We start from the raw sequence: 25,660 nt of genomic DNA, 5'->3' as shown, positions 1-25,660 counted from the left end.
TTAGTGACATAAACATAATTCTACCATAGTGAATGATTTACACCAGGAGAGCAAAAAACACTTTGGACACTTATGTCAGATTGCACGAGTTTTATTGATGTTAAATGCCATACAGAAAATTAAGCTAATAGAACAATGCTACAGGTAAACTAAAATAACTTACATTGCATTCATTTTTATGACCAAAAACTTTCAAAGAAAGTTATATTGGAGATGAATTGATTCAATGCAGTTTATTGTATTCTGGCAGATACCTTAACATATCAGGATGAAAACATTTGACCATTGTAATAAACCTTAGGTTGTATTAGACCAATAACCTGTACCAAATTTTTGAAGTGCTAGATCACAGAAGCAACAGCCAGTATGTAGGCATGATACCCAACTCAGAAACATTGTTCTCACTCAAAGCAAACCAGTAGTGACCTCATCTCTGGTATGCTGAGTGCTTGGCATTGAAGCAACAAGTACCAATTTTAAAGTCTTTGGTATGACTTGGCAAGGAGCTGCAGTGGAGAAAGCAGGTCTCTAAATTTGCATGGTTAAATATATAATATTTAAAGTTATTCATATGCACCTTGAGGTCTGTTATAAATAATGCTCAGAGACAACGTCTGTATAGCCGCTCTTTGTTGTGATGTCATGCCAGTGACGTCTGTCTTTAGATATGCAATAGAATACAATTCAGACGTCTTTTTCCTCAAGCCATATAGAAATCAGATCCTACCATTTTCCTATATTGGTGCCGTATGACCAGGATATGAGCATGAGTACCATGAAACTGAGATCAGCGAGAGCAGGCCACAGAGGTGTTATTTCCAGAATTACCAAGAAATTTGAGGAAATCCAAAACGGTGAACAGGAAGACATTGACACTGAGGAACTTTCAAATGTTTTGGACACTTCAAAAAGAAAACAGGAAATCTTGTGTCAATTGGACGAGGATATTATTAAAGGATTGGATGGACAGGACATGGAAACAGAAATCATGGAGTCAGATGAGTATGCATTTAATTTAGAGACCAAAATACGGCATATCAGTAAATAATTGTCAGTCCTTACATCCAAATTAAGCATCAACGCTGAAAGTTTCACAACTAGACAAGCAAATATCCCACAAGTCCCACAAGCAAGTAATAATACAAACACACATGAATCCTGTATAGAAAGAGACTCAAGCGCAAACCGCACTTCTAATTTCCATTCCTTTTCAAGCGTCACAAGTGAATATCATAAACTTCCTAAGCTCAATTTACCAAAATTTGGAGGTGACATTTTAGAATGGCAGTCGTTCTGGGACTCGTGTGCGCTTCAAAACTACATAGAACAATGTCCAGAGATTTAACTATATGAGATCGTTGTTGTATGATGAGGGCCGAAAGACAATCACAGGATTTACACTAACAAATTCAAACTACGAGAGAGAGGTGTCCTTACTACAACAAAAATATGGTCAAGATCAAAAGATCGTCCAGAAATACATGAAAGAATTGATTCATATGTTAGAAATAATGCTCAGAGACAACGTCCGTATAGCCGCTTATTGTTGTGATGTCATGCCAGTGTGATATCTGTCTTTAGATTGGCAATAGAAATAGATACAATTCAGACATCTTTTTCCTCAAGCCATATAGAAATCTGTTTCTACTATTTTCCCATAGGGTCCCTTAATTATTTACTTATTCTTCTTCTATAATAAAGAATAGGAAATGAATTGATACCAACCTGGATACTCTTCTTATCTTCATCATGGATGACCTTTGAGACTCAAGGCTGCTGTTATCTGAACTATCATACAACTGCAGGATACCACCATGCTGCAATAGAGATCAGATTATAGTCTTTCAGTATGTCCTATATGAAGTATCAATACTTATACATAGTCTGTCAATTACTTGTTCACATCCATTTACAGAGATGGGTAGACAACAGAACCAGTGATTTGGTCGCTTATAAACTGAACAGCCTAAGGTTTATTTGAGTGTAAGTTCTTATAACAATCAGGAAAAATGGGAAAAATCAGATGTGCAATATCAAAAATCCACTGACAGAGTTTCATTCACCATACTTAATTTGAAAAGACCATTATTTGATCTCTGCATCACTGGATTTGCTCAGAAATATATCAATAGAATGTTAGAAAAATGAAGTTTTTGACAGAATTATCTGCCCTTGAAATGTTCATTTTTTGAAGTTATAACACAATTTACCACAATGATATGGAAAATCATGTCTTTTTTTTTCCTTGATTCTGCAGGTGGAAATAGTCAAATGAAAATATGGTGTGTTTTTTCATACCATGTTCCACTCAGTGCCTGATTCTTACAGAGACTGATACTTAAGTTCTGGGAAAAGAATGACGACTTGGTGAGCTTTAAGACCTTCAAAAAGACAAGTTAATATGAGTCTGGTGTAACCTGTAAGAGGTCAAAGTTGAATATATTGATATTTAAAAGAAAAATAACTGAACTAATGCCTTTTACAGTTTAACATCAACTAGGAATAATTTTTCATTTTAATCATTTAAGAAACCTTTGGGAAGTGGGCTATACTATATTTACTGCTGTTTAAGATATGAAACTGAAAAAAAGATCCTTGCTTTGTATTAACATTAGTATTACAAGTTAACTTCCTGTCAGATTGAAATCAGGCTCTCAGTGCTTCTAAGGTCAAAGGTAAAATCTGCATTTATTACCATTATGAGGACTTTGTCCTCTGTAACTTTTAAGTACTGTTCAAGAAACTTACTGTACTACATAAAAAATCAAATCACTAAATAAAGATGTCCATTATAGAAACAGAAAATACTATGGATAGACTTGATCCTTATTGCATTTAAGTTTGCCATGTTATTGATGAACTTGGCCAATTTTCAGTTTAATAATATTCCTGACTTAAATATGTGCTTTAATAACCTATTTAGCTTTTGACACTTCCTTTCTAATTAAAGTCAAATATTTGGCTATTTTCAGATGGACCAGATTCAGATTTTCAGATTAAACACATGAAAACTAGGTACAGTCAGATCATCACTTAGGATTTTAAGGCTACTGCAAATTGTTTCCAGTTTTGTTATTATTCACTGACCAATGGATAATTAGTAACCATTATAACTAAATTCCACTTCCAATTAAAGAATGAATCTTAATTTTGTCCTTAATGAGTACTTTTTATGTCTTCTTGCCAAGAGATTAGTCTAGTAAGTGTCAGGTTTTAATGAAACTAAACTGCTTACCAAATAAATCAAAACAGCAATTACCTGGGTACAGGAAGATAAACAGAATAAAAGATGCAACAACTTTTTTATCAACAACTTAAAATATTCCTTCTTTATGCAAACAGGCTAATTTAGGTTCAGGCAAGCATAGATTCTCTTAAAAATTCATTAGCAACTAAATAGATTATAGCAAAATATATAACTTGGTTTATTGTTAGTTTTGAGCACAATGTTGTGATAGATTCTACTTGCATTCAATTCCAATACCTTACCCTTATTGAATTTAGTATGATCCCTAACCAGACATAATACATGTACAAAACAATAGATTGGTCCATACAATTACCTTGGGTGTAATTCTATTACAGTCTAACCACATCCTTACATCACATGCTCAAATTGGGTCAATTAAAATAAAAACTTTCAACATTTGGACAACTAGTGTTTAAACAAAAAAAAGCTAAGCAACAGCTGTGTTACAAGGTACATGTATGCCTTTATAGCCCTTTTTTTGGTGTTGAAAGACCCTTAACTCCAAAATGAACATAATGTTGCATGCTACATCTTGCTAAAAATACCATACCCCCACTCAACCATTTCAGTCAAAGCTGGGAAAGGGAAACACCGTACAATTTGTCATGCAGAAGCAATATAAACCAACAATCTAAGCAATTCTCTTCAGTAGAATCTGAGAAATTTGTTAATAAAATTTCCATTATACAGCACCAAAAGACTACAAAGTGGATCAGAAAACAAGAAGTAGATGAGCAGAGAACTAGAAATGGGGAGACATAGTACAAGTCATTATGAGAAAGCAAGATACTACATATCTAAGCATTCCCTTCAGTAGAAGCTGAGAAATCTGTTACGAAAATTTCCATTATACATCACCTAAAAAACTACAAAGTTGATTGGTAAACAGGAAGTAGATGAGGGATGAACTTGAAAAGGGGAGACACTGTACAAGTCATCATGAGAAAGCAATATACCATATATCTAAGCATTCCCTTCTGTCGAAGCTGAGAAATCTGTTATGAAAAATGTGTAATGGACGGACAGACAAGGTGATTGCAATATAGCCCCACTTTAAAATAAGAGTGGGGGTATAAAAATTGGAAAATGATGAAAACAAAAAGGAAATTTCCTCCTATGGAAGCAAACAGTGTTCCATGTGGTTCTTATCATTTTATATATTTTCTTCTAATGCTAAATTATACCCAGTTGCAGTAAATGGCCACAATTGTTGAGTGAGGATGCACAGTGTATCCTCCCAGCTCAGGATTAATAACAATTGTTGAGTGAGGATGTACAGTCCGAGCTCAGGATTAATAACAATTGCTGAGTGAGGATGTACAGTGGATCCTCCCAGCTCATGATTTATAAGAATTGTTGAGTGAGGATGCACAGTGGATCCTCCCAGCTCAGGATATATAAGAATTGTTGAGTGAGGATGCACAGTGGATCCTCCCAGCTCATGATTTATAACAATTGTTGAGTGAGTATGCACAGTGGATCCTACCAGCTCAGGATTTATAACAATTGTTGAGGATGCACAGTGGATCCTCCCAACTTGTTTAGTTGTAGTAAATGGCCCCAGTTAATGAGTCGGGATGCACAATTGATCCTCCAAGCCCATAATTAAGAACAATTATACCTTGTTGTAGTAGACGGTCCCAGTGCCTTCAGAACGGATGGTGGTCGTAGAACTTTTTCTGTATGGCTCATCTTCTTCATCAAGCTTTACATTTCTGTAAACAGAATGAGCAATGTATATAAACACTGGAAGGAAACATCAGTCACCTTTATATCTTCACTTGTAATTAGTCAGAGGCAAAATGAATGAGATTGTTAACCAGTTTGTTATACTAACACCAATACCAGTTATCGGTTGATTAAGGATGGTGTGCAGTAACATTTACCTGTTGCATCAACATATATTCACTGTTGAATGCTGTATGTAGCATTGCAATTACATGTAATGGAAAAGTCCTTCAGTATGAATCTATATAAAAGTCATATATTTGGCTGTCAATAACCCTTAAAATAATTCTAGCAATGTATGATTTCTTAAGAATGTTCTATGAGATCATATCAAGACTGGTGATAGTAGAAAATGGTGTATAAATTTTGGTTAGAAATTACTCCACACTTTCCAATAGTATAATTCTATGAGATCATATCAAGACTGGTGATAGTAGAAAATGGCTTTTAATTTTGGTTAGAAATTACTCCACACTTTCCAATAGTATAATTCAATCAAAATTTAGTGTATAATATCTACCAACTTTAACTAGCACTAATTTTTGGAATCAAGGGAACCAAGGTTACAGCAGTAATCAAAAGAATGTAATCCAGGCACAAAGACCAGACATGGAAAACAGACACACACAACAAAGAACATAAAGTAACTAAAATCATACATACAAAGTAACAAAAGCAAATGAGCAACTCGGACTCCACTAAAAACTGGGAGCATGGACCTGGTGCACCAGTAGGGTAAGCGTTCTCTGCTTTTCTAGAAACACCCGCCGAGTTGCTCATAAAAGGTCAAGTCCTTGGTAGACGAAAGAGGAAAGGGAAACTATGACACATTGAACAAATCAGTTTTCATGGCGCAGATGGAAATATTGTCTGTTTGGCATTCTGAAGGTTTTCAAACTTGAATATTTTTTGCTAAAGATATGGTTGAATTTATTGTCCATTTTAGCTTTGTTCTTAAGTGAAACTGTTTCTTGAAAGAGGAAGTTTTGATGCAATAATCCTATCTACTAGTTGCAGCAGTGATGATTCTAAGGAGAATAAAGAATGAAGTAAGTTGTATGGAGACATTAGTCCTCACTGAACTTAATTCAACAAACCAGCGGAAAAAACTGGTAAAATATTGGATTTGTAATCATTTGTTATGCATCATATACATCAAAAATAAGGTTGGATAAAATCTGCTCAACCCATGAAGATTATCAAAAAAAACTTTCTTCTGCTTTTTATAAGAATGTAATAGTACCCTTGCATCACCCATTAATAACTTTCCCCATAAAGAACTGTAGAAAATGCATGGAAACCTAATTGCACAGAATTATCCAGGGAAAAATTTTTTTCATGAAATTTACTCACTTACTATAATAAATATGACCAGTAACATTGTTAAAATAACATTTTACAGTTTAAAATGACAAAGGAAAACCTGCTTTTATGGAAATACTTAACAACTTTCATTTTTTTTTGCGGAGGCAAACAGCCATCATTGGACTTAGCCAAAAAAAAACCCCAAAAAAAACACAAATTAAAATGTAAACCATCCAAATGCATACAAGTTCTTCACTGAAAAAAAACTCTACCTTCATTATGACTGCAAACAAAACAACTTAAGTCCATTACATCACCAGTACACAAATAATGTAATTCACTACCTTATTTATGTGCTGTTTAAAGTATATTTCCCCTCAAATGCAGCCAATATAAATAGTTTCACAAAAACAACTGAAAGCTAGGTCAAGCTTGACAAGGTAAAATAACCACTTATTACAACTCAGTACATGTAATTACCAACCAAATCAGATGTTCAACTTTAAAGGTCAAATCTATTTTCCTGCTATAATTTTACAGATATTCAAGGCAGCTAATATAAAGTATTGCAATTTATGAAGGAGTGGGTCATACATTATAGGAAATATTAATGTGATATTTTTTTCTCTGCTAAACCTACAATGTTAAGCTGCAATCTAAAACAAATATAAATAGTTACATTACTTTGCTCTGTTTGAATGTAATCATACCACATAAGAGAGATACACATAGCATTGAAATCAGGGTAAAGTAAGAAGTTGATCTGGGTTTCAAGTAAGGGAGGAAAAATATGTTAAACCAGGAACCAGGTCATAGGGGTGTTACAGGGATTGTGAACCTTAATGCAATCTACAACTAGTTTGTGATACAAAAGCAAATATTGTTCATCACACTTTTTACTTGATGTCAAATTTGAAAACCAAGTCATAGATTACACAGTAACACCTTTGTCATTCTCAGAAATGGCTGAGTACAATATTTTATATACTTTCAACCTAAATCATGCAAAGAAGCCAGTTCTGACTACAAATGTGATATTATATATTACTCATTTTAGTGGCAGAATAAAAACCATGCATAAACTTTCATACATATACATTTGCATCAAGAAATGGAATTGGCAAGTGAAAGAATACATTCTTCTTTTTTGACAATATAGTATACAGGTAAAGACAACTTTGGAAACAAGGCTTCAAATCACACATAGATACAGAAAAAAAACATAAAAGCTTAAGCTTATCCTGTCCTCTACTCCAGACCTGTTTATGCTACATTATGGCAAAGCTTATGTTTGGCAATATTGTATGAATATGATGCTTAAAATTCTGAATTTTGTGACTTTTTAATGTAGGTACTATGGAAAGACTTATGATCTGTAGAGTATAACTTGCAGACAACCCCCCCCCCCCCAAAGTAAACACCTCTGCCAACCCCCAACTTGTTTATTGTAAAATTAATTCTAAACTGAGGCTGACTTTTCTCATCCCATCATCACCTCTCAGATATACTGTTCTGTTTCAGTTTAAAGAAAAGAAATGACCAACATCATCTAAAGTTAGTTAAGGACCAATATACTCCAAATACAGACTCCTGTGATATATATATATATATATATATATATTGACGGAGAATACATGCTGTAATATCACTACTGAATAAGACTGATAAGTAAACCATTAGTAAGACAGTATTAGGGCAGTACAGTGAACACTTGAGCCTGAAGTACCATGCAGTATACCAACTACAGGCACATGCCTACTACCTGAGGTCAATTAAGGTCATTCTGCGAGGCTGTAAGCATGGGTGCTTACGGGACATCTGAGGGGTGCTGTATATATTCTGCACATCAAACATTGTTAAATGACAGCTCACTACATCCCTGGTATGTTAAAACCTTATCTGCTGGCTTCAAAAATTAATATAAGCATAATGTAAATTTATATTAATAAAAGTGTCTGGGTTAAAAGCTGTAATGTTCTAAAAACAAACTCAAAAGTGGTTATTGAAAATAAAGTGTAACAACAAGCAGTGGAATGATAAGCTATTATGTGGTTACACAATGTTAGATAAATAATATGATGTAAAATCAGCTTTCAGGCTTTTTATTGTAAGTACTGAACTCCTACCACATGACTATCACATGACTGAAATAAAGCATGAACCTTTCTGATAAACCTGTTCACTTCTTTCCACAATTGATAAGAAAAAAGTTTCCAGACTATCATTTAATTGACAAATATAACAAATGGTGTCCATTTAGGATAATGTATTTTTGATTATTTGAGCTTTACATGTCCATGGTCTTCCTTCACTTTATACATTGGGTCTGTGGGGAGGACAATGAACTCAACTATGGTTCATGTGAACAACAGACAGGAGGTATCTTTTGTCTCACTCACCTTCACACAATAGCTTTTAAATGAAACTACATTCAAGATAGCTTTAACACTGATTCTTTGATATTTATAAAAGATTATTTCCTTAAACAACAATCTTATTTCTTAGTAATGTCTATTAAAAACTGTAACAGTTCTGTGTTTTTCTCGTATTCCTTTTCATCAGTTATTGAAAAGTAACAGAATTCTTTAAAAAATAAAAATTTAGCACTTTTGTATTTCCAGGCTTGTTAAAGACTGTTTACATGAACTTACAGGTACCAATATAAGCTAAAAAATCCAAGGATATAAAACAGATCTATTCTTCAAAAACAAAAACTATAGGCTACTTACACAGGCTAGTCACAAAGAGAATACTCACAGACAGGCAAGTCAAATAGACAGTACTCACTGGTATACACACAACCAAGTCAAATAGACAGTACTCACTGGTATACAGACAGGCATGTCAAATAGACAATACTCACTGGTATACACACAACCAAGTCAAATAGACAGTACTCACTAATACACAAACAGGCATGTCAAATAGACAGTACTCACTGGTATACAGATAAGCAAATCAAATAGACAATAGTCACTGGTATGCAGACAGGCGAGTCAAATAGACAATACTCACTGGTATACACACAACCAAGTCAAATAGACAATAGTCACTGGTATGCAGACAGGCGAGTCAAATAGACAATACTCACTGGTACACAGACAAGCAAGTCAAATAGACAATAGTCACTGGTATATTTCACAAATTTTCTAACAGAAACCACATAAACCATATCAAACTTGTCCATAATACATAATCATCAACAGTAAACCTGACTTCCGGTTTCACTTCCCAGCATTTTGACACAAGATAAGTATACAGCTCATGTGTTACTGGAGAACTGACATAAAAAATGTGGCTATGTTACAAAATAAAGAAAACAAAGAAATAAATCTTTATGGTTGTTATCAAAGGTACCTTGCTAGGATATGGGCAGGTGTATCTACTGAAAAGATTACAGATTACACTGAAATGTCAATCACAAACAAACATTTAAAAGTTGAGAAATGTGTTTAAAACAGTACACTGCAAATCACTATCATGGATTTCATGTGTAAAAATATAATGACAGCTTTCTTCATCATATTCTCAAGTTGCTCTTTTTAACTTTAGAGAACAATCATAAAACAGTAATAAGTTTCTGAAGAAATATTTGAAGGGTCTTAAACTATTATCAAATCAAAAGTGCACAAAATAAGACCAAAATCAGTTGTACGTGAATACAGGTATGGCCTACCACAGAATATGGCAAAAATAAATTAAACATATAGTGACCATTTCACTTATGTTTTCTTTAACCCTCAAATATTGTGTATTAAAATGTACAGAAAACAGAAACACTGATTTTCAATATTTTCTGTAGGTTTCATTATACCACTTGCTTGAAAAGCCAGAGTTATATAGTTGTCTGTACGTTTATTCCTCCCTCACCAGTTTTTACCTGCAACTCCTCTAAAATGACAATAGAATTTGATGAAACATTCTTTATCACATGATGCCATTTCTTATTTTTGTTTTTCCATCTGAATGACTTTTGGGGTATTCTATATGATTTCTAGGGAGAGGAGTGTATCACCAAGTAACACATGAATGTTCATACAGACCATTGTTGCAATAGCACAGGAATGACATCATAGAGTGTCTTTTACCACCAGATAAACAATACTTGATCCATTTCAAGCTGCTGAATGTCTCGTTGATTAAGTGTTATTTTACAATATTTAAAATGCTTTTTGTCATGATCAATGTAAGAATTAATCGACCAAAAATATCATGTTTTCTTTGATCATTTTCAGTCCAGTGAAATTGTTTTCTGTACATGTACTTTTAGTCTTCATTTGAATTCAGCCATATACAGAAGTATGATTGAGTGTTTTCCTAGGTATTTTCAATATATTTCTGTATTCAAACACCAATTTCCCAGGTATGTGATTTGAATTAATTGAACAATACCAAAAACCAAATACTGTTAAATACAACTTCAGCTAGACTATCTGGAGACACAATATACTGCTACAAAAAGTTCCATCAGATCTCAGATTATAATAAGATATAAGAAAATGATATGCCCAATGAAGAAGCAGTGCTTACTAATTTTTAAGTTTTTTGTATGAATTTTGTATGAACTGAACCCACTATTTTAACACTTGATGAAAACAGCTAAAAGAAAGATCACCAAGTTTTATAGTCAATACAAAGAGCAAGTCCAGATTATCATGTTTTTATAAGTTCTCTTCATTTTTCTTGCTATAACAATGCCAGCTCCAGTAAGAAAATCAAACTTGTGCAGATGATCAGTAACATTCTAAAAGCACAAGACAAAAGACAGAAGTAAGATGGAGGTTCACAGACAGGAAGACAATAGCAGATGGTGGATGACAGTTTTAAAAACAAATAGCTTACATGAAAAAAAAGCATAAAAAACTGGTAATTTCTCTATTCATCAAACTTACCCTACATGTACCACTATATAGATACTTAGCATGCCTATTGATACAACAGACATACAGAAATACTTGGGTATAGTTCTCCTCTATTGTCACAATTTTCTTTTAATGCCTCCCATATATACCAGTACTATGGTTAAAATTCTCAGTAACCCTCATAATCCATTTGAGACAGCATTTGCTTTAGAACAAGTACCTATTAGCTCTTGAATATTATTTTCATATATAAATCACATTCCAAATAAATCATTGTATTTATGATGTAAACATAAGTTCAACCAGTCCAAGAAAGTAGCCCACTAAAATCACCATTACTACCACTCCACACTTAATAGACAGTACCTTTTACATGTACTTACCCGTTAATTATCATTTTATTCCTCTAAAGTCTAATCCTAAACCTTAAACTCCATACCATCAGAAACACACATCAACACATCAATACTATAAATATTTCAAGTTTGTATCATCTCAGAGACTGAACATGTAACATATTTTTCACTATTTATTTCTCATTTCCTTTCAACAATCACTTCACCTTCACCGACATGATTCACCACAATCTCTATATACTGTGAATGATTGTACATAATAATTATGTTGAACCTGTATCCACTGTGATTTCCATGTCCATTAACCCTTCACCACAAAGTACACATCCACACATTAAAAACAATAAACATAACACCATAGATAGGTGTTTTATAGGAGATACAGGTAAACATACATACCGTCCTGTCAGCCCTCTAGTCCCCTGGGGGCCTTAGTGTTTTATAGGAGATACAGGTAAACATACATACCGTCCTGTCAGCCCTCTAGTCCCCTGGGGGCCTTACGCGTCAACAATCTCTAATCATATTATCATATTATTTAATCATCACTTTAATCTAAATTGATGATTTGACCAAAAAATCTTTGTAATTTTTGTAATGTTATGATTTGACCCTCAGTGAACCTTCCTATCAATATCTATTTCAAAATTTGAAATATTTGAAGCAGAGAATACATGAAACTTGATGACCCAAAAAACTGTTTCAAAAACACAGCATGAGGAGAAAAAAAAATAAGATAAAATTCAATTTAGGCACCTCCAAATATATTTTGTCTACCTGTACATTGTGAAACAGGTGATTGATCTCCCAACAAAAAATGTATAATCAAATGATCTGAGAACAAAAAACATTTGTCCTATTACCATACATTACAATATATCATCCTGACTTACAGCCTTGAATTTTTATTTCTTGTTTATCCCCCCCCCCAAACTCTACCAAGAAAAATTGCTGAACTAAAAATTTAATTGATTTTTATTGATTTTTATTTATTAATACTATCAATAATTTTGGTATGTCTACTTTTAGTAAAAACAAAAGATTTCCTACCTACCTACCCAGTATGAAAATATCCATGAAGGCTACATCAAACAGATATATTTCAAATTGGCCTAGGGCTGACTTATGGCAGCATGACACAATGCAGGCACCTTGATGTAACTAAACCTGTCAAAACAGCCAAGGTTCGCAATTTAAGTCAAGTCTACATTAAACCTTAGTTTCAACAAAAAAGACTTAATTTAATCTAATTAAACTAAAAGTTAATACTCCAATGTGACTAACCAAGCAAAGCCTAGCTTTAATGAATCAATGGTGAACTACAGTTAGATAACACAAAACCCTGTGTCAGGTCCTCATTGTCTAAATGTGTATAATTATATCAGAGAAAAATAACACGAAATTGAACACGACAATAACTTGACAAACTATCAGGTCTTCCAAGCCTTTAACTATTTCATAGTTTCTGTTTAAACATCCCTCTGTTTATGACAAGCCAATATCCCTCTTACATAAGGAACTGACAAGAGACTCCCAGGAGCCTGAAATCGCTCACCCTGTTATATTTTTTTCTTTCAAGGGCCATAACTCAAACAAGGAGTTGTCTGACAATTTTGTTTCAAGAAGACTTTGGTGGGACTTATCATAAGGATCATATCATCAATTGAAAGTTTCTTTCCTTCTATTATCGATTTTAAGATATTAGGTGAAAACTGCTAAAAACATCATTTTCGTCTTTCAAGGGCAATAACTCTAACAAGGAGTCATCCAACAACTTTGACCAAATGCAGACTTTTGTCACAGGCCCATGGAACCAGGATTTTTTTTATCACAAAAAATATCAGAGAAGGAGATCCAGCTGTGGTCAAATTTTGTTTTGATCTGTTCAGCCATGTTTGAGTTATTAACCTTTTTCGACAATTTTGCTATTTTTAATGTTATCTCTTTCAAAAATTTTCTCTGACATTACTCGACCAATTGGATCCCAACTTGGTATTAATGTTCCTTGGGATATCCTGCAAAGAACTAATGATCCATCGAAAAACATGGCCCCTGTTACTAAAAATAGAACAAAGGGGGGGTGGGGTCAGACAATAGTTTTTCGCATGTATATCCAAAACCACGATATCATGCTGAACACTATAATCCTATGTCAGAATTTAGCTAAACCTAACGGTTGTACATACAGTTGTGCTAGGAGGCATACCCCCAGTCATAAAAAAAGTTGATATCAGAGAGCAACCAAAATCACTTGCAACTTATGCCCTATCTATTTGAAGCCACTCTCCAAATTTTAGATCAATCCATCCATCGGGAAGGGAGATTTTGGTGACAAAAAATTATCTATATCATTCCATATTGTGAAAAATGGTGAAGTGCAATAAAAACAGAAAGTTGATATTGGACAGCACCTAAAATCGCTAACAACATATGCACCATGTAGAAGAAGCTATATACTAAATATTTAAAATCAATCCATCCATTTAGAGCCAAGATAGTTGCAACAAATTTCAGATCCACGGAATGAAGGACAGAGAAGTTGATTCCAATACACTAGCAACTCATTAAGTGGGGGTATAATTAAGTATTAAGTACTCATAGTTGCCCAATCCACCCTAATATTTAACTTTACACTAAAGATTCTTTGGCAAATGTTCATTTATCCATGCCAAAAAAAGTGTGCCAAACAGACTATGTAAAACATTTTTGCAACAGAAATCTGAACTCACCTACTTCACTGCCATCATTTTTTTATGTTAATTGCACTATACTAGTAGATAATTCCCTTTTGAATGGAGAAAACTGAGAGGTACTTAATCAAATGGTGATATACATGGTTTCATAGCAGCTGGACTTATGATATTGACAACCTATGGCAATGTTTACTGAAAAATCTGACATACTCTATAACCCATAATAACCAGTTTATATGAGTAATAAGGATAAGTTGTTACCACTTAAGCTTAATTAGGAACATGTCAATTGAAACTTTTAGTTGATCTAGTACATATCCAGTGACAGGTTGATGCATTAAAGCTTAGCTAAACCTGTTATGTAGTACACCAGATACATTCTACACTATATTTCATACTGTAAGAGTATTTTTAGTAAGTTAATACCTTCAAAACTTATGTTTATATAAGGTAAGGTAAGTTCAGGTACATACATGTAGAAGTCATTTCACCAATATTGCTGAATCAACCTCTACCTGGGTAAGTTCAGGCAGAAGTCATGTCACCAATATTGCTGTACTGATTTCTACCTGGGTAAGTTCAGGCAGAAGTCATGTCACCAATATTGCTGTACTGATATCTACCTGGGTAAGTTCAGGTAGAAGTCATGTCACCAATATTGCTGTACTGATTTCTACCTGGGTAAGTTCAGTCAGAGGTCATGTCACCAATACTGCTGTACTGATTTCTACCTGTGTAAGTTCAGGTAGAAGTCATGTCACCAACATTGCTGAACTGATCTCTATCTAGGTAAGTTCAGGTATATGTCAGTGAATGTAGAATAAGACAATAACAAGAAGAGCAGCTGTTGATGATTTGGCAAAGCTCCTATCTTCTAACAAGTTTACAACAATTACCGCCAAATCACATAAACAATATCATCTTTCCTAAAAAATTACTAACCCATACATAACACAGGCAAAGTTTTTCACAATTGAGTATTTGGACCATTAATTATAACAGTAAGGTTTCTCCTGGTTCTTTAAATCAATTGCAAATGTTTTGAAAAAGAATAAATTATTGTAGGTTAATAGCATCTAGCATCTATACATGCCACTGGAAGGAGGCAATATATGGCTATATACATGTACAAATACAATTTCTCACGTTATGAAGGGATGAACAAAATAAAGGATAAACTTGTTACCCATGCACTTTGCTGTAAACTCTGAGTATCCTTACTTGTTTTAAATTTAACAAAAATAAACTTATAAAACAGCTCAAATACAAGTACTCAAATACACATATATCTGTAGTTATCTACAAGTTGTTCCCTGGTTTACTACATGTAGATTTTGAACAAACACAATCTGAAGTTAATTTGATATCGATATTCAATGGTTTATCACATTTCAACTAGACTGATATTCATTGAAGAACTTTTATTTCCATAAACAATGTGATAAAAAAAAAGAAGAAGCATCATTATCCACATGGAGGATACATAATTTACCTCTACAAAGGGTACATGTATATTCTCTTATTGATGTAGAAAACTGCAATGTTTTGTATCAATTTGTAGTTCTGAATTGTACTAACAGATAATTCTGTATATATACTATGTCTGCTTGTGTATACTTTATCAAAATCAATCAAGATTTGGTTGTCAAGCAAGCATTACCAATGCATAAAAAATGGATATTAAGACCAATGCATAAAATGGACATAAATAAAATGGAAAGCCTTTGTTTTGAGCAGGTTTATCCATAGAACTTCATGCAAAGGACGTACATCCCTACTGACTTCATGGATGACCAATCTTCTCTATCTATCCATCCACAAACTGATACATACCCATCAGCATCATCCATCTTTTTAGTAACTGTCTAAAGCACTCCAAATTCATCAATTGTATCCTATTTGATATGCACACAAAAATCACAGCATTCAAAAGGAATTAAATCACACCAATTATGCCATTTACAAGACAAGAACTTATTTATTAAATCCCAACATGTATCCAGCTTCATGAATAATATGGCTATGGTAGGAAATATAAATTCTCATTTTAACTACATCAGTTATACTCTGATCATTATACAAGAGGTTAAGTGCCTGCCTTTGTACTTAATTGTTTTATGTCCAAAGACCACTTCATTTCCACAGCATATTTCCCTTTACATAAATCCTCATTTCAATGAACTCCAATAGGTTTCAACTAAATCAAGATGTACACAAAAAATTTCTTTGACCTCCATTGCTCAAAAGAAACTCTGGTCAGAACAAGAAAAACACCTGACCTCAACCATGGAGAGGATCTCCAGAAACAACAGTCAACTACTAGTATCTGATAATTGCAACAGAGATGAATTCAATAATTCCTCTAGAAAGATGATCTGTGAAACTTCAGGCTGCATTCCAAATATAACAAAATAATTATTTTTCCATTATGCAAAGATAACAGGCAATTACTCAATCAGCGTTGTGAAATTTCTCAAAAGTTTCCCAGCAAAATATTATATTGTAAAAGCAGCATTCCAGCAAATGACGATATTAGCAGTTGGGCATGTAAGCACATGTGTTGCTAATCATAAACAGAGCAATCATATTTATACACACTGCACACAGCCAAGAAATGATTTTAACATTTGCTTCAAAATCAATATTAAGAATCATCCCGAGTAATTAGCTCCTTAAAATGCATCATTTCACTCAGAAGTGCACTTTTATCAACAATGACTGATAGAAGATTATACTCATGCCATGAAAAAGCTGCAAATCTTTGTACTAACTGTTTACTTAGAATAAATTGCTCCAAATATGAAAGCCAGGCCATGTGTGCCAGCTGGTTTCTCTCCACATTCTCTACATAACATATACAAAAAAAAGACTTTAAAGCCAAGGGTACTCCAATGGCTAAACATGATTAAAACTGCCTCCTTGTTGACAGCAGTAACATTATATAAGTTAACACACCATGGAGACAATAAAGAAGTCACATAAAATGTATCATGATAAAAACCAGGCATGTTTTTCTGCACTTTAGTCCACAGGGTTACAGACAACAGACACCCTATGTACTGTCTATGTAAGTTTAAGAATGACTTCTATTCAATATAACATGAATAAGTATGGTGAATATGTCAAAGAGACTACAACCCCATGGGAATGAAAAACATCAGCTCAGGGCCACACATGGGTCTTCAATAAATGACTAGAAAACCTTCACACCATAGGACAGGCTTCAGCTGCCCCCAAAACAATATAAACATGTAGAATTTGAGTCATAGGAAGATATTAGTTGAGGTATTGATAAAAAAAAAACTTTGTCAAGTTAAACAAATTTTACATGTTTATCTTATATGAAGTTCAACTTATAATACTTATTTGTTCATCTTTTATTAAATGTTACAGAAAATTAAGGGAGATAAATCTATTTAAATTCAAATAATTTTTTTTATAATTTGTTGACATTTTAATTACATTTGTATAAAGATAAGCAGTGGTTGGGAAAGAGCTATAGAGAATGGACCATTTTCAGCTTGTTCCAGAGAAATTTATTTAAAACTTTGAATAAAATGTTGAAATCTTAAGGAGTCAATTAGGCAAATGACCTCTGACTCCTCACCTTCCCAAACATTAAAACAAGAAATACCATGCTATGTAATGGCACTCCGAAACTGGTGCATTTAGAGGAAAGACCTACAGCACAGGTCTAAACATTTGCCACAGAAGTGAAGTAATCATTCACTCATGTAAAACAATAGGTCAAAATGCTGGCACTACTGCAAACCATAAGAAGTTGAAGGTTATTAACCAACAAAACTGATAATTGATCTGAAGACAGCCACTATACAAGGTTAAAATCATTACCATGTAAATAAATGAAGATCACTTATACATCTGTACTTTGTTAGACAGAATGTTTTTTTTGGAGTTGAGACATATTGTTTATAATTAGTTTGTTAGTTATTCGGAGTTCATCTTGTCCTTATTTCAAGCAAAAAAACTATATGCTCTGGCCACTTTGCTGTGGGAACATAAAAAGTACTAATTGTACTTTGATTGGTAATAGAACAGAATATTTCATTGTTCCAAGAATGGTCCGGTACCAACAGGAATATTACATGATACAGAAATACGCAAAAGCAAAAAACAAAAACAAAGAAAAACATAGAAGACAATATCAGTTTTGTAATGAGTACATTGAATTGTTTTAGTTTTACACAAATATTGCAAATAAAATTTAAACATGAAAAGAAATTAATTTGAACTGTATTTTTTCCCCTTACATCCCCTATTTTTGACCTGTATTTTTCAAGCTGAACGGTATTCTCCTGGATGAATTCACATAAGTAAAATGAAGTTGCAGGCACTGTCCTCCAAGGTATACCCAACTTGTAGAGGAAGCTGATATCAGACAGCACCTGCTTACAACATATAACCCAACTTCACACTCCCAGAAAGCATAGCGCAGACATGAAGTGGCACTAGTTGTCAGGCTAGGTATACCCCACTCATTCCATATATAGTGAAAAAATACCAAGTCCCGAAAACCAGAGGTTAATACTGGTCAGCAACCAAAATGTATACAATATATGTTCTATCTATAGAAATAGAAATATAAAATTAAAAATCAGTCTGTCAATTTCGAGTAGATAATTTTGAGATTTTGGACGACCAGAATGATGCTGTCATTGAGACCTGAGGTACTACATCTTCAGATTTGTTTTTATATCATAGAAGATAATTATCAAAATTCTTACCTGCTGTACCGGGAGGATTTTCCAAGGGTGGGAGACCTCTCAGCTTTACATAAAAACAAAACCCATAGCTGTTCTAACATCTCTACATAGGCCATGAAACAGTTCCACTGACACAGTAACAATACTGGTACCCAATCATAACAATTGAGGCTGCATTGGTTTGATTTTAAGTAACCTGTTCACTATCATACCTCTAATGCTTGTTTTCTATTCATAATTAAGATTTATACATAATCATAAGACACATTTATAAATTCAAGTAAATTAATTCTACCAAAACTTAAAGATTTTAAAAAATTAACATAAGTGTCATCTGCTGTTCACACAATACTATAATAGCGGTTGTTTTGAATTGACAGTTTCTAGGTTATTCCAGTTTATTCATTTCCTATCGGTTTCACAGAACACTGCATTCAATTGTAAACCTTATCAGTGACCTAGCAAAGAGTGCGGTTTCCAACATAGAGGAATCTTTGATAACTTTCAGAATTTTTTACCCACAAATTTAACTTCATTCCAACATTGAAAAACTGAAAATTTGATTTGGATTCCAATTAGCTACACATCTCTCTATGGCAAGAAAATCGAACAAGATAGAGAATTTCTTGGATGAAGATATTGATTTATCCAAGGAACAACCTTCAAATGGATCCTGGCTACATGAGTAATGACCAATATTTTTCTGTTCAAAATCCAGAAAATACAAAATATTTCCTCTCAATCATTATAACGATGACTGGATATTTGCAATCACCAATAATTGACCTGAGCAATGGATGAGTCAATCAGCTGATGCAGGTAGATGAGCAGGTGCTTGCATGTTTACTTATAATTATTATAAGTCATTTAACCCATGATGGAGGTACTGAGAAAGTTACTGTAAGGTACCAATCTTATCAAATCATTGCTGGGGTAAATAAACATTAACCAAAGAAAATGAAATATTCATGGCTTCAGTAAACAAGAAGAATATTGATTTCATATAATTTTATAAATTGTTAATATTTGATGTAATTAACAAAACATTGCTATCTTTGTCATCTAAATTCTCCCAAACCACTTCTGTTGGTTTAGATGGTACATCCACCTTTGTCAGAAAATCAATTTTTGAAATGAACTCTAATTCTGTAGTGTTTCATGATTTATAACTTGACATGATGAATGACTGGAGACTGAGTCACAAAGTGATGAAGGTTGAACTGTTTTTTATGGAATTACTAATCAATTGTTACATAAAGGATACCTTTTGATAAATAATTGATCCAGATCATACATTCCTCCAGGGCTTGAACATTACACACTAATCTGATGGAATCATCTGCATTATATTCAAATCAATCAACATTTTAGATGAGGGACAAAACATGAATGACAAACTAAAACTAAGGATGGTATAAGAATATTCTTTTATCACTACAGAGAAAAGGATATTCCTTTTTTTAGCCATTTGAGATTTCCTTACTAACGGGTGACATAAAACATGCAACATTTGTGATGCCACAATAAAACATTTTATGACATCTTGTAAATTCAAATGAATTTCAGCAAGCAGGGCATTCTGAGTTGGCACACTAATAACAAAAGCAATTTTAAAAGTGAGAAAAAGAATCAAACATTGTTAGGAAACGCAAGACTAGGAAACCCCAGACACCCTCGGGTATTATCAGTCTCTGAGTGTTTCTGTCTTTCTCTCTCAGTAGTATTAGATTGTTCACATTTCTAACAATGCCAAGTAAGATTAAACAATCAGAGGTTCAAATTAGTGGTCCAAGGTCTAGGAGTGACAGCCTAGGACCCTTAATTTCTAACCTAGGAAATTAAAAATTTCATTTACCTGGGTCAAGCACCTACGACCCTTTTAATTGATGCTTTGTTGTGGACTTTTGATTTTCCTCAAGTGGATGTATGATTTGAAACCTGGAAATTCTTGAAAGTAAAACTGAACTCTGAGCCCTACCACAACTCTGACAACCATTTAAAGACATTTTTTATCATCAGCATGTAACGCCTATTAAGAATATTGGGGTCAAGGCTGGAAAGCTTTGTAATGACTCATGACTAAGAATAGAAAAAAAAAACTATGGTTCAATAGAAAGGTCCGGTATCTACATCTAAACAGTCCATAGCCAGGCTAAAATCAAACCAATCAAGTTAATTGCATGTCAAAGGGCAGATAACTCAAAATAAACTAATAATAAAGAAATCCATGGTTCTAAAATTTGCTGAGTTCATCTTGGACAACATAGAAGCAAATTCTACAATCTTCTAATCTAACGTGTTTGATTTGTGGCTTCCCAGCCAATAATTCCTGGGTAATTACATCAGCATTATGGCTAGTGCTGTATTGTCTCATTAACTAGGAATAAATGTGTTCTGATGTGACTTCTCTTTAATCAAGTTTCCTGATTGGTGGTTCAGAGAGGTCTGTCCTTAAACCAAGGGTCATTGGCTGATGTCATATTATAGAAAATGACAAGCATAATTACAAATCTCAGCCACATAGTCTACTATTCCTCTGACACATTATTCTGTATTGTTAGTTAGTACTGATAAACCAAGAGGAAGTTCATATTACTTCATAATATTCTTTTCATGTCGTTGATATTTTTTCTGATTATTTGATATTTTTCCGATTGAGTTTATGCTCATCACACAGGAAAAACAAAATAAGGGATCAACAGCCAAGATAATCCCAGATTTGTTCCTGTAAGTTTTATAAACAACAACCATATAATCTGAGAAAAGATACTGCTTTCAAAAACTAAGATTAATAAACATTGTTGATAAAATCAATTGAAGATATTATACTCTATTAGTGGAAGGTTATAACAAAAGTGGTAGGCGAATCCCAGACTACATCAGCTGATATCTGGAACCCTGGATCAATATAGCACTAATCTTAATTCTAATTTCAACCATAAGAGTTGGGCTAACAAAACTAATGCAACAAAATATCTTACAATTCTAAACAAAGTAAATTTTCATTTCTAGAATAGGTATAAATGCTGACCTAAAAACTTCAGTAATTAGAAAGATAAAGTACATGTACAACTGAAGAGAATACATAAAGGAAGTACAATAATTATATAAATCATCTTCATTCAACAAAAATAATGGCTGATTTCACACCAGTAGATATTTTGTAATTAACTAGGAATAGTTGATGTATGTAAAACTAATCATTTCCAAGTCCTGATCTATAACATAAAGGTTTCTATTACTTCTTTAGAATTCAAATAGCACCTTAACCAATGTGGTACTTACCATTTATTTTAATTGAATACATCCTATTTGCTGACCAGTGTATGCTGATTAGTGTAATTCTAAATGCGATATTAATTCATTCTTTGGAGCATTATTTGACTTTTTAGTTTATGTTGAAGAAATGTTATCGTTCTGTTATAATGGGTTTTATTACTTTTGTTGTTGGGGCCTTTCATAGCTTACTTCAAGGTGTGTTTACACTAAATGAGACCTTTTGGTGATCTCTGTAAGAATTCACCATTTTAATAAAGGTAATAGGATGGTGCATTTGTTACATTTCACCAATCTGCTCCTATCTTTTAAGTGAAAAATTTACAAATAGCGGTGTAGTCAAAAAGGTAAATAAATTAGCATGGTCTATCAGGAAAGACAGTTCAGCCCAAATGAGGAAAAAAGTTTGCAGCATGAATGATAATGGACTACAGATAAAAGTAAAAAATAAAAAAAAAAAAAAAAAAAGTAAAATGGAAAGTTCTGGAAGAGGAAACTATGAAAGTTACAGATGACAGACTATAAACAACAAAGATCCATGAGTGAAGAACATATTTTCCCATTGAAACAAGATACTTGAACCATAGAACAGGAAAGAAATACGATATTGAAATTAAATAATGATGTTATCAAAATAATCTTTGGCTAATGCATTGTAGAAGTAGATAAAAACTGTTATCAGGAAACAGAAAACACATGCCTCTTCATCAAATACATGTCAGACAAGTACATCACTGAATTTTAAATGTAATTTAATAGATTTTTGTAGTACATGTATTTCTAAAAATTAATCATGGGCTAAGCTTGCACTGTGTACTTGACATTGGAGGAATAACAAAGAATTTTCATACTGTGATTCCAATAAAAGCTACATGTAGTAGACAAAGAATTCTATTTCTGCAGCACAATACAGACACCTGTAGCTGCTGTTTTGAAGATTATTTAAAGTAGAAAAAAAAACGATCAAAAACATCATTTCTTGACTACCGTCATCTAATTTTTCATGAAAATGAAGCAGCTGTAGTTACTTTTTTCTCATTGATCTATTTCATGTAGCTGTGTTCTGATGACTGATAAATGTCTCAAATCAGTTAGATATGATTAATTGATTAAGATTTTCAGTCACCAATTGTCTGTCAAAATCATTGGTCACTCTACATATTAACTTTTGGTCTTTAACTATAGATCATAAACCAGGAAAATGTTCCTCATTTCTACTCATTTCTGAAATGGGATTGAAGTGGAAATGTTCATCTTTGGAGTTATATAAAAAAAATATTCATATAAAAGAGTGCAACTACCTGGTCATATAACAGGTAGACCTATTGGAAACATTTCATACAATCAAGTGCACCTTTTTGAAATAACACAGAAAAGAAAAATCTAAAAATGCTAAATAAGCTGCAGTACTTACAAGAAATCCAATCTACTACAAAGCCAACATGAAATTAGAAAACCTAATTAAGATTCTTTAAAAATACTTCATAGCACAGAACTTCATGTTTTTTACCTGGCAAACAAAATGCCTGTTAAATTGTACTAATTGAATCTTCATCATAGATAAACTTCATAAGGCAAACTAATAAGACAAATAATTTTGAAGTATTAAAGACAGCTCACACTAGAACTGAAACTTACTCACACAAACAAAAATATATACATGTACTTCATATCATTTTCTAAATTGTGTTGAAAAAACTTTCAGAAATCATGTAAAGGAGAATTTCAAAGGAAACAGAAAGTAATAGTCAATGATAAACATAATGGTCAACATGATTATCACCTTACCTTTGACATGATGTAAAATTGTTCCACTTTATCCTACTAAGAAATTTTAGAATATTCTAAAATGATAAAACTTGAATGCTACTGTAACTTCCTGTGGATGTGTATATCAGCTGATCTGATGTTTACAAGATAAAATCAAGTTCATTAAACACATTCTCTGCCAAATGTTAACCTTGCTGTATATGAACCATTAAGAAGACTCTGATTGTTTAATATCCAGTATCAAGAGGAGCAGGATTGTTTACACAGACACTTTACCATAGTACCATTACAAAGTAAACTGGGGAAGGGGTTGTCTTTCTATGGATGCCTTATAATGACCAGTACATTTTTGTATTATCATTCAAATGTGTATTGAAGACAATAGATGTAACAAAACAGTATACTATTATTCTAATCATTTGACTTCTCTGGGATCAGTACATAGCAAGATGAGGTTGTAATATAGGACTTCTAAAGCAAAATATCTAACAATGAAATGTAACAAGTTTTTCTTGGGAAATAGTGGCTGTTGTCCAGATATTTGTCCAACAATTTTGAAAGGTTCTGCATGCAGTTTAGAAATTATTACATAGTATGCCTTCAAGGTTCAAAATGGTCTTGTTGCAAGGCATTTAAATGATCTTTTAGCCCATATATGGACTGGTATACTTTCATTCCTACAAATAATTACCCTTGTCTTTGACTCAATACTATACTGGTAGTACATGTATATGTAGATACATAACTAGAAAACCAGTCTTTCCCCTTTGAATTGTCAAAATTTCATTTGAAGAATAATTTAGAGAAGAAATCAATTTGAAATGTGATTAAGAAACTAGACACCGGTACTATAATATTAAAAAATAAAATTTAGTTATAATTCATCACAATTGGATATTAGAACTTGGATAACATTTCCATGAAATAATGATAATAGTATTATTATTTTCCATCTGTTAAAGTATAATTTTAACAGGAGATTTTCCCATATATTCTAGGCATTCTAAGGGATTTTTCCAAGTCAAAATCTGCTTTGCATGATTCTGAGGAGGCATTATACGTAAGTCACATCAACCCTGGAAATATAACTCTGTCAAAATAAGGAAACAAATAGAACACATCTATAGGTACTTGAATATATGAAATAATGAGGCTTTTATACAGAATACAGAAGTTAGATTCTTTATGTTAAGTTAGAAATTCAGCATGAAAATGCCTCAATTTGCATATACTAATTTCAGGTTTTAGTCTAAACCTGATAACAATAAATCACACATGTACAAAATGATCTATAGTCAGACTCTCCTTGTTTATGTACACAGAACTGAATGATTCACACCTATCGATACTTCAGTAACCATAGAACTGGGAAACTTTCCAGTAATATTCAAAACTTCTAATCAACTGTCTACACTGTTGTAATATAGGAGAAGAGAGAACAGTAAACCATGGAACTAAGTGGATCCTATATTAACCGAACCATGAATACCTGTCTATACCATAATGGATCCTGTAGTAACCAAACCATGAACACCTGTCTATACCATAGTGGATCCTGTATTAACCAAACCATGAATACCTGTCTATACCATAATGGATCCTGTATTAACCAAACCATGAATACCTGTCTATACCATAGTGGATCCTGTATTAACCAAACCATGAATACCATACATCTTCTAAAGTCCCTTTATAA

General features: G+C 33.1%; 1 protein-coding gene across 17 annotated transcripts in view; it reads right to left on the bottom strand.

The window, feature by feature from the left end:
- The window catches only part of LOC148615864 (uncharacterized), a 58,980-nt gene that overhangs the window by 26,088 nt on the left and 7,232 nt on the right, over positions 1-25,660 (bottom strand). For 2 of the 17 annotated variants that reach the window (XM_088581467.1, XM_088581472.1), the window contains exons 1-4: positions 11,529-11,837; positions 8,046-8,189; positions 4,872-4,965; positions 1,726-1,817 (exon numbers count right to left, since the gene is read on the bottom strand). In XM_088581467.1, the coding sequence (XP_088437593.1) occupies positions 1,726-1,817; positions 4,872-4,965; positions 8,046-8,137 (278 nt within the window). In that variant the 5' untranslated portion in view covers positions 8,138-8,189; positions 11,529-11,837. Of the gene's footprint in view, positions 1-1,725; positions 1,818-4,871; positions 4,966-6,555; positions 6,693-8,045; positions 8,190-11,528; positions 11,838-16,027; positions 16,430-18,939; positions 19,077-23,982; positions 24,189-25,660 lie in introns of those variants that run through there. The other 15 variants (XM_088581471.1, XM_088581465.1, XM_088581473.1 and 12 more) reach the window with 13 other exon arrangements.

The sequence above is a fragment of the Perna viridis genome, chromosome 5 (genome assembly GCF_037379345.1).
Source record: "Perna viridis isolate PV_CMFRI_1.1 ecotype Kerala chromosome 5, ASM3737934v1, whole genome shotgun sequence".
NCBI classification, from domain to species: Eukaryota; Metazoa; Mollusca; class Bivalvia; order Mytilida; family Mytilidae; genus Perna; species Perna viridis.
Note: the sequence above shows the minus strand (reverse complement) of the source record. Positions and strands in the feature narration are given on the sequence as shown.